Source organism: Lycorma delicatula, chromosome 6 (assembly GCF_047948215.1).
Source record: "Lycorma delicatula isolate Av1 chromosome 6, ASM4794821v1, whole genome shotgun sequence".
In the NCBI taxonomy this organism is placed as follows: Eukaryota; Metazoa; Arthropoda; class Insecta; order Hemiptera; family Fulgoridae; genus Lycorma; species Lycorma delicatula.
Genome location: NC_134460.1, coordinates 128,587,707 through 128,602,991, shown reverse-complemented (window position 1 = coordinate 128,602,991; position 15,285 = coordinate 128,587,707). Strand labels below are relative to the sequence as shown.

At 30.2% G+C, this 15,285-nt stretch overlaps 1 protein-coding gene across 2 annotated transcripts; it reads left to right on the top strand.

Annotated features, from left to right (window-relative positions):
• The first annotated feature begins 35 nt into the window (after positions 1–35).
• On the top strand, positions 36–13,333 carry Rsf1 (Repressor splicing factor 1). Of its 2 annotated transcripts, XM_075368508.1 has the most exons (4): positions 36–161; positions 8,157–8,881; positions 10,723–10,806; positions 11,813–13,333. In XM_075368508.1, exons 2-3 carry the CDS (start codon positions 8,157–8,159, stop codon positions 10,727–10,729), a joined length of 732 nt encoding a protein of 243 aa, XP_075224623.1. In that variant the 5' UTR covers positions 36–161; the 3' UTR covers positions 10,730–10,806; positions 11,813–13,333. The 2 variants fall into 2 exon arrangements, with proteins under 2 accessions (XP_075224623.1, XP_075224622.1); XM_075368507.1 differs by lacking the exon at positions 10,723–10,806.
• The last annotated feature ends 1,952 nt before the right edge of the window (positions 13,334–15,285 follow it).

Sequence of the window (15,285 nt, the reverse complement as noted above, 5' to 3'; positions counted from 1 at the left end):
TTGAAGTACCGGAAAAGGTTTTGGGGTCGAGAATAGTTCTGGCTATGGTTGTGTGAACCCCTTATTACAAAGTGACGCCGGCTTGTTCTTCCTCTTCTTCGTATTGATTCTTGGATGGTGTTCTGTGTTTCAGACGGCTGCTGATTCAAGTTTTATTTAAGGTAATTCTTACTATATAGTTTTTTTTTTAATGAAAGCCAATTGTTAGCATTTGTTTTTAGAGTGTAAGGTGTTATTGTTTACTGACCTGAATTTATCATTTTACGAAATATTCATAATTTATTTCGATCTCATGTTTGGATGTCCATTCCCGGTTTGACTTCTCCAAGTTCGAGTGTTATAAGCTATTAAAATTTTTCATTTACTTAATATTATTTGGTTTAGAAATTGCTCAGTAAGAAAACGTTAATTCTTTAAAATGTAAGGTAATTCTCATCGAATTTTTTGATATGGGATTACCGCCCTTTTGTGATGCGAATGATACAGACCTGCGTATTATGGACGCAATTAATTGTAAATTTGGTTGTAGCCCCTAAATAAGCAATATTCAAAACGTTTAATGAGATCGTAATAATTTAAAACAGCCATTACATAATTTAATTTTATAGCCACTGGCTTATAAAATGAATTGTTTTAATTCAGATACTAAAAAAGTGAGGGGTAAATTATTTATACAAAGAATAAATTGCCTAATAATTAATATTTCAAGCAAACCTAAACAGCGGTCAGAACGTACGAGTTAAAGTAATAAAAAAAAAGTTTTTAAGATTAATGGTTGTAATGTGTCGAAAATTGAGATTCTTATTGTAGGTACTTAATTGTACTCTTATCGTTTAGGTAATTTGGTTTATTTTTGCTGCGATTGCTTGCATTTTTAACGTCCATAAAGTTTGTAAAAACTAAATTGGTAAATTTTAAAATTTATTAATTTTGGATCAAAATCCCCTTTTATAAAACAAAGGGGTCTTTGTTTTTAACTACCACCACTGCCTTGAATTAAATTTTCACCTGGAGATACCTGGTAGTGAATATACATGATTAAAATTACTTAACCCTTATAATTAATTGAATTTAATCGAATTTCAGATAACATACTAGTGTGCAAAAACCAAATAGGAAATACTATTTTATTGGTAAAAAACTTATGTAAAAAATTTTTTTTTTCCAAATGATATGCAATATTGAGGAGGAAACAAGAAAAGCCTAGTCTAAAAAGTTTAGTCTTAATAAAAAGTGGTGTCTTAATAAAAAGTGGTTCGGGTAGTATTAATCATAAAACCTGATTATGCTTTTGACTAGTCAAGTGGTATGCCAGCTTAAATACAGTTTAACATTAAATGGGAGGAGAATTTACAAAAATCATTGAAAACCAGGAATTGCATTGGCACAGTGTTATGTCTTAGTACATAACCAAAAAATCTTAACTCTTGCCTTATTAGTGTTTCCTATTGAAGATTTTTTTATTAGACAATATATTTGTCAAGTGTTTGGTGGGAGGGTGAAATAGAATTTTTTTTCAATTGTATGAGGAATGAAAATACAATTTCGCTTGAAATGTAATTCCACAATGGGGGGTGCTTATATATAAAATTGGTGGTGTGTGTATAACTGAAGATTGGTTGATTTGTGAGAAGAAAAAGGTGGTATACCTCAATTTTTTTTTAAATCTGTAATGATTTTATACCTTTAGGTAAGTAGGACAGATTAATGCCAAATATATATAATTATTGGTTTTGTATATCAAAAACTGAAAAGTCATGGAATGCCCTTCCCTCCCCTCTTCCAACGCCAACATAAAAAATCAAAAAGAAATTCTTCATCTCTTACATTTACATTAGAATGTGTGACTAACTGAACTAGCCTTAAACCTAATTTTTTCAATGCCACTAGTCATTTTTATCATTGTTCTTGGCCAGGCCAGGCGATCTTTAAAAAAAGGTATATTAATTCATCTGGTGTGTAGCAAATCGTCTGTATAAAGTTGACATTGCAGGACTGTAAATACACTTGTGATGTTTCCACATACCCAGCTGCTCACTTAAGGCTTTTGGATAGTTTCACAAAGTACACTTTGAAATTACCAAAAAGCTTCAAATGACATACCTCATTTCTCCCTTTATTTGCTTTACCCTCTTGAGTGTGTAAAAAGACTGTCAATTTTGAAGTCAAACATAGAAAACAAATCTTGTACCACTAAAAGTGGTAACAGTAAATTTCACATAAAAAATAATCTTCTGATAACCTATGTCTGGCAACAACAAACCTTGGTCAAGCCCATCAGATAAGCATCCTGCTCATTAAGTCTTACCACTCTACAGGTTTTTAATATTTTCCTTTTCACTTTAGACCTGTTGTTTTGGCCTAAACAAGCAATCCTTTGGAAGTAACAAACTTGCTCACCCTCTCATCTTACTAGTTTTCCATAGGTCTTGGTTCAGGATAATCACCCACATTTGCATTTTAATTTAGTCATAAAATATTCTTTTACTACTGTAAAACATCAAATATCTAAAGCAGAAAGCTTTCAAAAGCAGTAAACAAAAATCTAGTACTGCAGTGAGCATAAACAGTAGAGCTACATTGAGTGAAAAATGCTTTTTCTAATAGCTGTACCATACGCTTAAATGTTCGTTCTTTTAGTCTATGGGTGTGTTTTACAAATGAACAAAATGCTACCTCGGTTTAATTTACATTTATTTGGAATGTGTACAGTTTTCTTCTGATCAATTGTTCTTTAGCTAGGCTCAATTTAAGGTTGGACGATAAATACACTCTGTTGCAGCATTGTATAGGTTCTACTCGATTATCAAATGTGTATAGTGCATTCTGACAGAAAGTCAGGGCATCTGAAATGATAATCTAATTATTTGCACAGAACTGCAAAAGTTTTTTTATATATTTTAATTTATATAAAAATATTTTCAGCTTCTATCCTTTATCTTAAATCTTAGCCAATTTTCACAAATATAAGATTGTTTTCCTTTCTTCTTAATATAACAATTTCTGCTTGAACTGAGTAATTATTTTAAACAAATTTTTTACTTTTTTTGAAATCGCTTTTTCTCAATCCTTAGTCCAATATTACATTTAAATTAAATCGGAATTATTTGGATATAAAACTTACAATTTTTGTTATCACAACTTTGTTGGAGACTTAAATAAATTTCCACAAGCACTAGAGCTTAGATGCCTGAGTATTTTTGACTTTGTATACAGTGAGAAGATTCAGTAATGGAAAAGTACATTATTCATTAACTATGAATAAATCAATTTTTCTTAATAATTGCACTTGCAGAAGGTTTTTCTCAAAAATGTAGATGAACACATTAAATTCTACTTCTGGGTTTAGTGAAGCAAAATTACTATTAGTGGAAACCATAAAATGTAAAGGTATGTTCTTCATATGATAGAATAGGATTTAGAATTGCACAGTTATTAATAGATCGGCATTATTATATAAATGGAATCTTAAGATCAGTTACATGACAATTTGCAGCAGTCATTATGACAAATATAAGTTACGGAGATTGTTAGGCTGAAATTGGAAAATAATCAGATTTAGTTTAATTTTTTGGGAAGGCAGGCTTTTGTGGTATCTCTCAATTCCTTTGAAATTACATAAATTTTCTATATGCTGTAGCATCCAAAATTTGGTATCCGTTAATCATATGTTTCAGATAAAGAATATAATTCATTGAGCTATCAAGTTACAGGAATATTGTTATACTGATTAAAAAAAGCTGAGTTATAATTTTTATTTGTATTGCATTAACTACTAGAGTAGTTAAAAGTACAGACTGAAATTTTAGTTTCCTGTAGTATCATGTACAGCTTTATAAAAATACATGTCTGTGCAAAAGTTTCTTTGCCAAATAAAAAAGTATTTACAAGAAGGTAAATAAATGTTTACCTTTTTTTTACTCAACTTAGGTTTTAACACAGTTATTTTGCTAATTAAAAATTAAATATTAGTTACTTTTGCCTCAGCAGATTTGAAGGGTATAAAATTTAAATGGGCTTTAAAAGTTGTGCAATTTAGAAATTATAAACTAATTAAATTTTAGGTTTTCACAAATTGTGTTTGCAATATTTGGGGTTTTTTATAGTTAATACTCTCGTTTGGAATATGTAAAACATATTCCAAACTTTGCCTCCTGCACAATTTTTTTCCTTCTACCTGTCTGCAATATTAAGCTACTATTCCAGGTGCCTTAATGTGTCCTATAATATAAGTCTTATAATATTATCTATATTTTTCCAAATTCTTCATCAATTTGCCGCAACACCTCTTCATTTGTCATTTTATTCACCCATCTGATTAACATTCCTGTTTTTTCTCAGGTACTCCAATCGTGTTTCACTTCCACATAAAGCTACGCTCCAACATATACTTTCAAAAATCTTTTCCTGATGTTTAAATTAATTTTTTATTAAATAAGAGATATATTTCTGAATGAAGGATTCTTTGCCTATACTATTCGGCATTTTGTATCGCTCCTGCTTTGTCCATCTTAGTAATTCTACTTCAAATAACAAAATTCTTGTACCTCTACGAATTTTTCTCTTCCTATTTTTATATTCAGTGGTCCATCATTATTTCTACTACATTTCATTACTTTTGTTCTTTATTTTCATGCAGTAATTCTGCGTAGGACTTCATCCAATGCTGTTCACTGTTCCTTCTAAACCTTTTTTTACTCTTGGCTAAAATTACTATATCAGTAAATCATAGCATCTTTATATTTTCACCTTGTACTGTTACTCCGGATCTAAATTGTTCTTTTAAGTTAATGATATTAATCATTATGTAAATATTGATATTAATTTTTATGTAAAGATTAAAAAAAGTAACTGGGATAGGGAACATCCTTGTCAGACTACATTCTTTTTTTTATTACAGCTTCATGTTCTTCTACCTCTGTATTTGAACCGTAATTTTTTTTTAGATGCTGTATTTTATTCCTGTCTAAGTTATCAAATGTCAAATTTTTAGGTCTATAAATGCCAAGTATGTTGTTGGTTTGTTTTTCTTTAAATGTTCTTCTACTATTAATCTGAGTGCTTAAATCTAAAATACCTTCCCTTGTCCGCTATAAGTTTCCTAAAACCAAATTCGTCTACTAACATTTCTTCCATTCTCCTGTCAATTCTGTATAGAATTCTAGTTAAAATTTTTGATGCATGCTTAATTAAGATAATGTTCTGTATTCTTCTCATATAACTGCTGCTTTCTTTGGTATCATGACAACACTTTTTGACATCTGATGGAACTTCCCTTTTTTGTAAATATTACACTCCAGTTTGTATAATCTATCAATCGCCTCCTCACCAGCCCTGCACAGTAATTCTGCAGGTATTCTGTCTGTTCCAGGAGCCTTTATGCCACAAATCTTTTAATGCTCCTTTAAAATCGATCTCTGTATTGTTTCTTCCCTTTCATCCTCTTCAATAACACCATTTTCTCCGTGTAACTCAATATATTCCACTATCAACTTTTCCTTTCGTACTATAAATTGGTGTACCATCTTTAACACATTGATTTTAATTTATGTACCCCAAAGTTTTCCATAACTTTCTGTATGCTCTGTCTATTTTACCAATGTTCATTTCCCTTTCCAATCCTGAACACTTCTTTAATCCACTGTTTTGCTAGTTTGCACTTCCTGTTTATAGTATTTCTTAATTGTAGATAGTTCCTTCTACTTTCTTCATCACTAGCATTCTTAATTTTCTATGTTTATCAATCAGCTGCAATATATCCTCTGAAATCCAAGATTTTCTACCAGTTCTCTTTGTTCACTTCTGCTGATTTAAGAATTTCCATTTTAACATTCTCCCATTCTTTTACATTTTCTACATTATCTTTTTTACTCAACCTCTTACAATGTCTTCAAAAATCTTCTTTACCTCCTCTTCCTCAAGCTTCTCTAAATTCTCTGATTCATCTGACACCTCTTCAGGATTGTAAACCCCAATCTAATTTCATTATCACTAAATTAAGGTTATCAATGTGTCTACCCCAGGGTAAGCTTTGCATTGGAATTTATTTCTAAATCTTTGCTTAACCATAATATAATCTGTTTTTTTCATGTGTATATTCTTCTATTATGATTTTTAATTAGGTGTTGGCAATTACTTTGTTCAGAACTCTTCTGCCCCCTCTCATTCCTTTTGCTCAGACTGTATAAACCCACTATGTATTTCCTTCCTTGCTTTTTCCATTGCTTGCATTCCAATCTCCAACTATTATTAAATTTTCATCCCCTTTTATATGTTTAATTGCTTCGTTTACACTACCTCATCATCATGGGTGCTTGTAGGCATGTAGACGTTAGCAATCATTGTTTAGGTTTTGATTTTATCCTTATTACAATGATTCTATTGTTATGCATTTTGAAATACTCTACTCCCTTCCTTATCATCTTGTTATGAAGCCTACTCCTGCCTGCCCATTATTTGAAGTGGATTTAATAATTCTAAAATCACCTGGCCAAAAGTCTTCTCACTGAACCTCGCTAATTCCTACTACATCTACATTTATCCTATTCATTTCATTCCTTAAATTTTGTAACCTTCCACCTTTTTTTAGACTCTAATTTACCTCTGAAATATTTTACCAAGGTAGGCGCCTCCATCTTTGTTGTATGAAAATGCAGAGAGCTACTTTGCATTGCAAATGCAGCTGTGGTTTTCCATTGCTTTCAGTAATAATGTGATAAAAAAGAATGTGGATCATACAAGGAAAAGTTTTATTCTAAGAACATTACAAAGTATGTTTGTCAAAGTTGTGTGCTCATTTTCTTAGTCTAAATTAATAGAATTTAATTTACTCCAAAAAAGATTTATTCGTATTAGTCAGGAGTTGTAAGCTTTTAAAATTGTTTTGTTTTTATATTTCTGAAATATTAATTTCCTTCACCTAATTTTCAAAGTGAGGTGAATAAGATCACTTTTTCGAGTTAAACAATGATTTCAAACGTATGGCTTGTGATAAAAAATTTGCTTCTTATTTTCCAACCCGCATTGGTCTATCTATAATAATTATTAATTAGGGTTTATTTTAGTGCTGCGATTGATCCTATTGCCTAGTTAGCTAGAAAAGGGCCACATTTAAGAAATACATAACTTAGAAACTGACTTGGATGGTTAAAATGTTATATGCCGGCAGACATTGATACTATGTCTAGATCACATCTGTTAGTGTCTACATTAGATGGTATTAGTCTGCTAGTGATAAACTGTTAATCAAACATTTTTTAAGTTCTTACAGTTAATTAATGTTAGTAGTGAGTGTAAAAAAAAGTGTGTTAGTTTATTTTGAAGTTAAGTGTAATGAAATGTTATCTAATGGTTGATTTGTTTGTTAATCTTGTCTAACTGAAATCATACAATTTGTATATAATTCATAATATTAGTTGCTATTTACAATAAATTAGGTGGGATAGTTCTAAAGTAGCATCAAAAATAAGTTATTCTCTGGGCAAAACTTCATATATCTAACACTTGTTAACCCTTTTTAATAAGCATTAAATAAACTTAACAGAGGTGATATTTAAATTAAATACAAAATGGTAGTATTGAACTATGATAAAAGTTACTGTAATCAGAAAAGTACATTAAGTTTGAACATTTTACTGTGTAAACTTCAGCAGGCTGATGTTCAAAACTTCATGGGAAATTGAGCAGGCACTCTTTTACATGGTAACAGGCCCTTTAAGTTCTTCTTAAAGTTTAATCTGAGATTCTTTGCTTTCATTTAATGCCTGTGCATACCATTTAACTTATGGTACACTTCTGACTGAATGGTGATATTTACATATCTTAAATTACAGTATTGTAAAGAATCTCTTCTTAATTGTAGTTAATCTTAACTTGATTGTGAATTTTTATATTTTACCTCCAATTTTTTGGAGTAAAAAAAAAATTGTAAAAATGTTATTTGATTATTTAACAAAATTACCAAATTTGTGTAATAACAAATGTGTTAATTATGTTTGTAATGAAGTAACACATCTTCCAAGAACTTCAACCTGTAAATGTTAAGAAAGATGCTTCTGCTGTCGTGTAATATATAACTGGTTTCTATAAATATTAGCAAGTAAGTCTTCTAAAATAAAATAATTTTCTAACAAATATTATTGATTTTTTTTGTTTAGATGGGAGAATTTGTAAGAGGTACTCGTGTCTATGTTGGCGGGCTGAGTGATGGTATCAAGAAGGAGGATATTGAAGATGAATTCAGAAAATACGGGAAACTAAACAGCGTTTGGGTTGCGTTTAATCCCCCAGGTTTTGCCTTCGTTGAATTTCAAAATCGTGATGATGCAATTGCTGCGTGTGATTCTTTAAATCATTCTACGTTTTTGGGACCAAAACTTCGAGTAGAAATATCACGAGGTCGTGGTAGAGGGGGCAGAAGGGGGGGTTCAAGAGGAGGAAGAGGTGGTGGTTTTCGTGGTAGAGATGGTGATAGGGGATTCAGCCGTGGTAGGGGTGGTTTTGACCGTAGCGGTAGCTTTCGTGGAAGAGGGGGTAGTAGTGGATTGAGTCGAAGAGGAAGCAGTGGAGGCAGATATGATGATTTTGATTCTGGTAGATCACGTGGCTCTGGATTTGGAGGGTCGAGCCGAGGTGGCAGTAGTTATGGGGGACGATCTAGCAGAGATGATTATGACAGGGATGGTTACGGAGGACGGGATGGATATGGTAGTAGAGGGGAATCAGGATATCGTGGTAGCCGTGGAAGCACTTATGGTGGTAGTGGAGGAGGTGGAGGTCGTGATTCACTTCGTGATGGATATGAAACCAATGGCTATTACGGAGATTCTGGGAGGAGCTCTGGTGCAAGATACCGCAGTCGATCACCAGTAGGGCGTGGAAGGTACTACTACAATACATACATTCAAAATGATAAAAAATATATTGCCCAATTGTTTCATTTACTACAGTATATAAAGTATTTAAAAGGCTGATGGATCAGATCTGAGTGTAATCGGGATCAGTTTGTTAATGAGGGTTTTATAGTCATGAAATCTGCCTATAGGTGGAGTAGTGAAGTGGGAGGTGGTAAAATCAGTATGTTAGTGTAATTGTGTGTCCCCTCTTAGGTAAAAGGTACAATTTTTTTTTCATTATTAAATGGTAAATTATTATATCGTGTTAGTGATTATCATATATGAGGTAATATGTTTTGTCTGCAGTAATAACATTATAACAGGCATATTATTTGAATTTCTGTTTGAACTGATTATTGTTTAAAAAATATATAAGTGTTTTCATACATCTTGCCCAGTATACATTAGTTAAATGCAATTTTGTTTCATGTATATGTATGGCATCTTTTTCTCCATTCTCACTTTGGCAAAATTTTTTAAATTTCATGCTTGGTTCATTTTCTTAATTGTTTTTATTTTAGCATAAAATTGCCTTAGAAAAAAAAAATTTGTTTTTTATTTTAATTTATTTTATTATTTATTTACCAAATTTTGATGCAAATTCCACATTTTTCTTTTAATAGAGACCTGGAAACCAGTCTTAAGCTATAAAACATGTTTCAAGATTCTGTCTCATGTCTAAATAGTGATTAAAATGATGAGATTTTAAATTCTGTAATTTATCATGTGAAGTTATTCATTCTTAACTTGTAATTTAAAACTACAAAGTTTTAACTACTACATTGCTAGATAATTGTGCAATTTATTAAAGATCGTTTTCCAGGCCTCATATTGTACCAAATTAAAAATTCACTGTAAAAGACTTCTTCCCTGCCTGATAGTTGGATGTTCTTAGCTCATTTTATATCCACTGTGAAGTTTTTGTAAGTGAGCAATTTTTCTTGAGACATTTAACTTCTAATACAGTACACTCTCATTTAACTGGGATAACATTGAAGAATGTACTGATATCATAATACAGTACACTCTCGTTTAACTGGGATAGTATAAAAGAAAGCACTGATATCAGTACTCAACAAATTTTATTAATTTTTTTGTATTCTATGTAAGAAGCTTAAATTATTACTTTTATAATTGTTTTTAGTTATATTAAAATGTTGACAATTATATTTGGAAATTAGAGATAAAAAGGTTAGGTTAAATTCATTAATTCCTATGATTGAGATAAATATTTCTAATGATAAATTGGGAATTTGTAAATGGGCAACAGAGAACCTCTGATGTCATCTTTGCATGAACCTCTCTTAGGTTACCAAAAACAAGATAAAATCTTTTTTTCCCTGCAAATGTATTTTGTACATGAAAGCTATTATTTATGATTAAAAAATTTTAATTAGCAGGTCTGTTAGAATTATGTTCTCATTAGCCATGCTGATCCCCCCCCCCACCCATAAATTAAGTGCTGGGCTATTTTATACATATATAAATATACAGATATAAAACCGAAAAGTTGTAATACTTTATCTTTTTTTTAATTTGGATTGGATGTTTTCATTGACAAAAACTAAATATGATTGTTTTCTAAAAATAAAAATTTATTTGTTAGTAATTTGGAGATTATCTGATGGGTTCTCCCATTTAAGTGCGAGTTCACTGTATTCGAAGAAACTAATACTATTATGAAAAATCACTTGATTTGCTGTGATGGTTATTGTAGAATCTATTAACCAATTTCTATTTCTGTACCCACAGTCAACTGGATTGTGGTTTGTGCTACATATAGAATTAACTTGCTCCAGTTATAAATTCATTATTTTCTGTTACATAGGGATTAAGATATCTTTTACAGCAGTGACTTGTATCGAGCAATCAAATTCCTGAAGGACTTCAGCAGAACTTAATCTCAACAAAGGTGGGTCGGTTGGTGTTGCAGATAACCTTCGTTGATAATTATTAGATAACATCTGACGATAATAGATATTAAGATTAGTATGAAATTTATTAAAATTTAAAGGTTAAAATTTTAGGAAAAAGGCAACGCAAAGCAATATAAGATGGAGTGGTCCATGGTTTTTTCTTTACATTCATGTCGGTTTTTTCTATGTAATGTGTAATACTTATTCTTGTCTTTAGCTTTAATTTAACTGCGCAAGTATGGCACGTGAACTATAATCTTCATGTATGTATGCTTATTAAAGGATCATAGAAAATATTATATAAAGAAAATATTTTGGCATTATTTATGCTGCTTTACGAATGTATTATAAAAATTTTATTTGAATGTTGCCTTAGTAATATTTTGAGACATATGTTGCTGTATACTTTTTTAAATGCGTTTCGTGAATGTGGTTGTTTTTAGATGCTTCGCTCTATATTACAATTACATTTCTACTAAAAAAAATTGATACTATGATGTACTAATTCTAAAAAAAATTAAGTTGTGGGTGATGCAAGTGTTGATTACAGCTTTTGGCTTCGATTTATACATATGGTTATTGTTAGTAACCATCCAGATACAAAAAGTATGCCTAGTAATGGAAGTTGCTTAGTCTTCGTTTAAAATATTAGGTGTAGTACATCACTTATACGCTTCTGAACAACGTTAAATACTACGTTATTTAAAACAAACAAAAAAGTAGCATTTTATATTCTCTACTAAATAGCTGAAGCACACGATTAAATCATCACTGATATATTTCTATAATAAATTTTAACGCAAATGTTTCTTTTTTTAGAATTAAATATTTTGTTTGTTGAAATATTGATCTGCATGCTTTTCATTTAACTGTAATCATACGACGCAGCCATAAGGAGCTTTCTACAAATTCTTCGTTAACATTATGTAATATTTTATTATTTCTATTTATTTATCTATACATATTGCAACGGTGCCTTACATTTATGTCGAATGTTTTCAGTACGATGCGACGAAGTATGTATTGAAAAGTTTCTACGCTGATGCAACGTCATTGATCCTCTTCGGCAAGCATGTCGCCTCTTCGCCATCAACAATTTCAGTTCATTTACAGACTCAGTGTGACAATGGATTTAGTTTTGTCTTCCTTTCATTTATATAGTAATTTTTTGTGATCGAAGGTGAAATTGTTACTTAACTATTTTATCATTAACCACAACTGTTAGTAAAAATATAGCTCTATTGCACTGAAGCGCCAATTTGTGTTTTCTTTACGGCTAACAGTATTACTTAATATACATTAACAGCAGTTTTATTTGTATTGAAACATTACTTATTTCTTCGACATTATAAACTGTTAATATTATTTATTTACATTCAAAAAAAATCCTTAACAGCACTACGGTAATAACTACATACTTCAAAAAAAATTATCATAAATATTTGTTTCATTATAAAAAAAAATAATCAGCAGTTACATTATAATACGTTGACGATATATGTAACCAAACATCGATAAATTCAACAGCTAATCTAATACAAATTGTAAAATATTCATATTCACATAACTGAAAAAAGGCAAAGTCTGGTTACGCAACCCAAATGCTCTTTAGTATTCGCTGTAATTATTGGTAAGTAATTCTTTTCTAAAAGAAGTACTTACAGTCTGTTATTACTGCTACAGTTTATTGATGTTACAAATTAGCTTCATACAGAATTGTAAGATGTGCATGTTCACTTTAATATAAGAATAATTTATGAAAATCTTATAAATGTATTTGTATGATACAATTGTTAAATAGCAGATTGTGTTAGATAATAATGTTTAATATGCCCTTGATGTTAAATTGAGTATCATATGTAGGAACTGTTAGAAATTTTGAATTTTTTTGGGTATGTTGACACTCAAATGAGAGTATGTGGGTAAATTTTTGTCATTGCACAAAATTGTTTTAACACATAGATTTTGTTTGTAAGAAAAGGTGATAAGGAGTTGAAAGAGTCCTATAGAAACAATAGTTATTACTTAAGTGTTGGAAAAAAATATGTATTTTGATTTCTTGTTAATTATTTAATTTAAAAATTCATTGTTTATTTAGTTGACAAATTTGTGAAAGATTTAAAATAGTGAAACCAAAGAACATTCATGAAAATTTAATTATGGTGTATTGTTAAACTACACTAAAATTGAAAGATCAAAAAGTTACAGGGTAGTGGAGTATTTTTTTTAATTTACTGTGACTATAGACACAAATTAGCCCTGAAAGGTAAGATTTAAGATGTAGTTAGCCCTTGCCTAAATAAATGTTCTAGTTCATGTTCATATCAAGGTGTATAACATTCAGTTTTGGTGGATTTCTTAAAGGAAGGTAAAACATTTTGTTTTATAAGTTGCTGACTGCTATTTTGTAATTTTCTACATGTTTTTATGTATTAATGTAAAGAAATGTGTATGTTTTATCCTTTTTTTAGTGTACATATTTTGTAGTTTTAGTCATTAAAATAAAATGACAACTCAAAACTATATTAGTTGCTTTATTTTTACACCTGTGTCATTATAAATACTTTATTGAAATAACAGAATTTGCTTACTGTTATTAAATGATAAATTCCAACATAAAAGTGTTAAAACTGGAAATCTTGTATAATGACTATAGTAGCATAAACATTGTTTTGAATAATTTTGTGAAGAAAGTGTAATGTACATAACCTGGATAATGATTAAATTCTCAATGTAGTGGAGAACTGAAATAGTACTTAACAATGCCCATTTTACCACAAAAAATATTCTGTATGCTTAAAATTTTAAATATGTCTGTTGTTTCAGCCACCCATTTTGTAATTGTGAAAAAACTATGGTTTTGCAAGTTGTTCTACTGTATAGTTCCATTTTCATTAGGTGAGAATAAATAAATGTAATATTAGCATATTGTTTCGGTTCTCACAGATTGCCAATGAAGGTACTTCATACTCTTTCCCCCTTCAGCCTGAAGTTTCTCATTCTCCCTACACCACAGTAATAATGCAGTACCAAATTTTTTTTTTTTTTTTACAGGCAGGTTTTGTCAAGTCATTTTGAATATTGCATTGAATAAGATATTACTGTATCACGTCTTGAAACTATTTCCTTAATCCTACATGATCAAAAGTTTGGAAACATTATAATCAAATTAATTTTATCATTGGCAGTCTTAACAACTTTAAGGTCGCAGTCTATTTTTCTGTGTTCATTAATAATAGACATCAATTCAGGAATATGAGTATTTTCTTTAACCATGAAACAATTACCATCTTTTTTTGTTTGATAATTGCACTTTCTCTTTAAGCACGGGTTGAGAGCTTGCATTATTTATATCATAAAGGCCTTCTTCCAAAGATCACTTTCAATTTTTTTGTGGAATGCTTTTGAGTGAAAGAGCAGTTAGTTTATAAAACCAAACCAGCCACCACTGCTTGTGTAGAATTCTGCCAAATGTTTTCTGGTTTAGCAGTTTCATGTAGCTAAAATAATCTTGAAATTTTACCCAAAGCGAGAACAATGATGACTTCTTATAAGGAATTTTTTCAGAGGTATTCAAAGGAATGTTGATGTAATTTGTACCGAACATATTGCCATGGTCATTTCTTGCACTGCAACAGTAACAGAATATGAATAAGAATGGTGAGGAAATTGTGTGAACTTGTCCACAAAATGTTTACTTTTTTGACTAAGCTAAACTGTTTTCTCAATAGGCAAACTATAAGTATTAAACTGAATTACACTGAATTTTTCAAATCCAGTGAAAGAAGGTTTATGGCAAGAATGTGAAAGTTACACCTCTACCCTTGCCCATTTTAGCATTGTTTTTATGAAAGTTACTTTTGTAAAAGTTTATATGAAATATTTATAAGATAAACTTGCCTATCACTAATTTCACTGCTGTGTTGTGTTCAAGATTTTATGCATTGCAAACAAGGTAAAGAGCCTTAAGCAGCATTTTGTAGTGTCATTAAATTCAGGTACAACTTCAACAAAAAACCTAACTCCTAATTCATTAAAAATGAACAATTGAATATATATTACAACAAAGTCAATATATTGACAATTCAGAAAATTGTCAATATAATATTCCCTTGCAGATGTTAGTTAAGTAAAATTACTCTATTAGTGATTTGTACAAAAACTGTACAGCCTTGTTTATTTAGTAATGTTTATTGCTAGTGTTCCATGTCTGAACCATTTATTTTGTAGACCAGGTTATATAAGAAAGGCTTCAGCATATTGTTTACCTAGCAAATGTGAAAATTTTACCAAATAATTTCTCATTTGTTTAATTTTATGGCAAGTTAATACTTTGTACTGTACTATTTGGAATTTGACTAATCTTTGGTAGTATCACTTAGTCTATATTATGAATCACTCTTGCACATTTTTTTTAATTGTAATTTTTTACAGATATATCCTATTATATACTGTAAAATAATATACTTTTTTTT

Bases quoted from the DNA above. Each gene is read 5' to 3' on its own strand.
- Rsf1 (XM_075368507.1), top strand. From the start codon at position 8,157: ATGGGAGAATTTGTAAGAGGTACTCGTGTCTATGTTGGCGGGCTGAGT. The intron at 8,882-11,812 runs GTACTACTACAA...GAATGTTTTCAG, and splicing joins TCACCAGTAGGGCGTGGAAG to TACGATGCGACGAAGTATGT.